Consider the following 2,182-nt stretch of genomic DNA (forward strand, 5'->3'; position numbering starts at 1 on the left):
AAAAACATTAAGTAATAAAACATTCTTTTAAATATCATTAAGTTTTGATTAAAGCGAGCTACCTACATAGATCGGAATTAAAAAGGATAAGTTACAAATCCTTCTGATTAGGAGAAAATCAATAAACGAAACCTTAAAATTGTTACAGTAACTTGATTCATCAGTTCGTTACTCTCTTTCGCTGTTATCGATATTTTCGACCGTAATCCCAATAACATCTTATGAGCTTGAGCCAGTTTAGAAGATTTAGTATAATCCTAAACCCATATATTTAATCAATAATATAAAATAATCGTTAAAATACATTAATATAAATATTAAATGAGATATATATATATTTATATATTGAACATTTAATTAATATTTTTAATGCAACTAACGTTAAAAAAAGAATACAACGTACTTAGGAAACGCATAAAACTATTCTCTATTGCTATTCGTTTTAAAAAAGGCATTACTGACAGGCTTCTATTTGGACCTGTTCATCCTTTAGCAAGTTTCTCTAAACATTTTATGCACCAAATTGCTCCAGGGTCCATTACCTTTGGTTCTCTAATAACACATGTGTTAGATAGCAAAGAAATATAAACAAAATAATGACACCAATATTACAATTACTTACACGAATTACTACTGGGATTTCCTATGCATTTTACGTAGAAACACAGTGACCACAACGAAAATTATTCGTATCTACTCCCAAGGAACAGAAAAATGCGCTTACTCACGTAGTTATGATTACAATTTCACTTGGCATAAGACATTAGTATTAAGGCTATTACATTTTTAAACACTACACTCTTAATTTTAATCCATTAGTGATTTTCAAGAATTAGAGTGTATAATAATAGTATTCCAACCACACTATATTTGTTATATCCATTGCCGACGTCACGTTTTTCTCAATCTAGGACTCTTAAGGCTGGCTGTAATCATTATATGTTATACACATCATAACAGTAGTTATAATTTTATTCATGATGAAAAGCTTAAGTCAAGTCTTGTTATTTTTTAAATGTATTAATATCAAGTGCAATGGAAATGGACGCCTCAAAAAACACAATCTAACCATGTTTATGAACATTATTAATCTCAGGTAAACACCCTTCTAACGATTAAAACTCTGAAGTTGATAGCTGGTCCAACTACATCTGATATGATGAAACTGATGAGTGACGTCACTAAGTATCTGGCTGGTATGTGCCAATACCTCGTTGTGAGTGAAGATCCTGCTACAACTGCGACACCTGTTATCGCTATTCGGAGTGAAAAGCTCGAGTTCGAATTTTTATCTGGCCAAAGAGTAACCATCGCGTCCCTGGACAGTGGTCAGAATAATCAGGTACAGAATAGTCCATCACAGTTATTTTCCAGAGTTTAGAATGATCACTATGAACTTCAACTGTTCAAACCGAGGGATCTTACTTACACTGATAACGTTCTATTTATTGAATTCATATTCAAATTTAGCGATTTATTTTTAAACCAATCACTACCGGTCGGACCCATATGTTTCATCATATTTAGTAATTTCATGATTTTGTTTGTTATAAAATTCTGTTGTAAAGAAGTCATAAAAAATGGGTGTAATTACTCACTTATGTAACATTATAGATAAGTGGTCACTGTGTTATGTAACATTATAGATAAACAAATAGATAGTGGTTTTCAATTGATACGTACAGTAAAGACATCGAGGACTGATACCTCGGACGACGTTGTGGACTTTTTTACCCGTGACAAAGTACCTTCTTCCAACGACATCAAATCTAGGACGAACGAAAAACAGTAAGTAGGCTTAAGCCCCAATTGCGATGTTGGCGTTCACGTTACAAAATTATTGTGATAAGTTGATAACCAATAAATATTTCAAAATGCTAGCATCTTTTAAAATATCTACTAGATAAAACACTCACTGTACATCATTAAAATATTCAAACAACTTTTACTCTCTACATTAGATCGTTGTTTTGTTTTTGTTGTGCAAAGTTATTGAATGAGTTATCTAGGCTCTGTCCACCTCGGGGAATCGAACCCTAGATTTTAGCCTTGTAAGTCTGTAAGTTTGCTGCCGACTCATCGGGAGCTCTAGATTAGATAACAGGATGATTAGTAACCAGTTTCACAGCTATATATATATATATATATATAATGGTACTATTTCTTGTCTGTTATATGTCCA

The 2,182-nt window shown here is 32.2% G+C and overlaps 1 protein-coding gene across 1 annotated transcript in view; it reads left to right on the plus strand.

The window, feature by feature from the left end:
* Positions 1-1,156: 1,156 nt before the first annotated feature.
* Positions 1,157-2,182, plus strand: part of LOC111089462 — a gene marked incomplete at its 3' end in the record, with an annotated part of 6,704 nt that continues 5,678 nt past the window's right edge. Inside the window, exon 1 of the mRNA XM_022402005.1 lies at positions 1,157-1,342. Within this exon, the coding sequence (XP_022257713.1) occupies positions 1,157-1,342 (186 nt within the window). The remainder of the gene's footprint in view (positions 1,343-2,182) is intronic.

This window comes from Limulus polyphemus, unplaced genomic scaffold, assembly GCF_000517525.1.
Source record: "Limulus polyphemus unplaced genomic scaffold, Limulus_polyphemus-2.1.2 Scaffold6322, whole genome shotgun sequence".
In the NCBI taxonomy this organism is placed as follows: domain Eukaryota; kingdom Metazoa; phylum Arthropoda; class Merostomata; order Xiphosura; family Limulidae; genus Limulus; species Limulus polyphemus.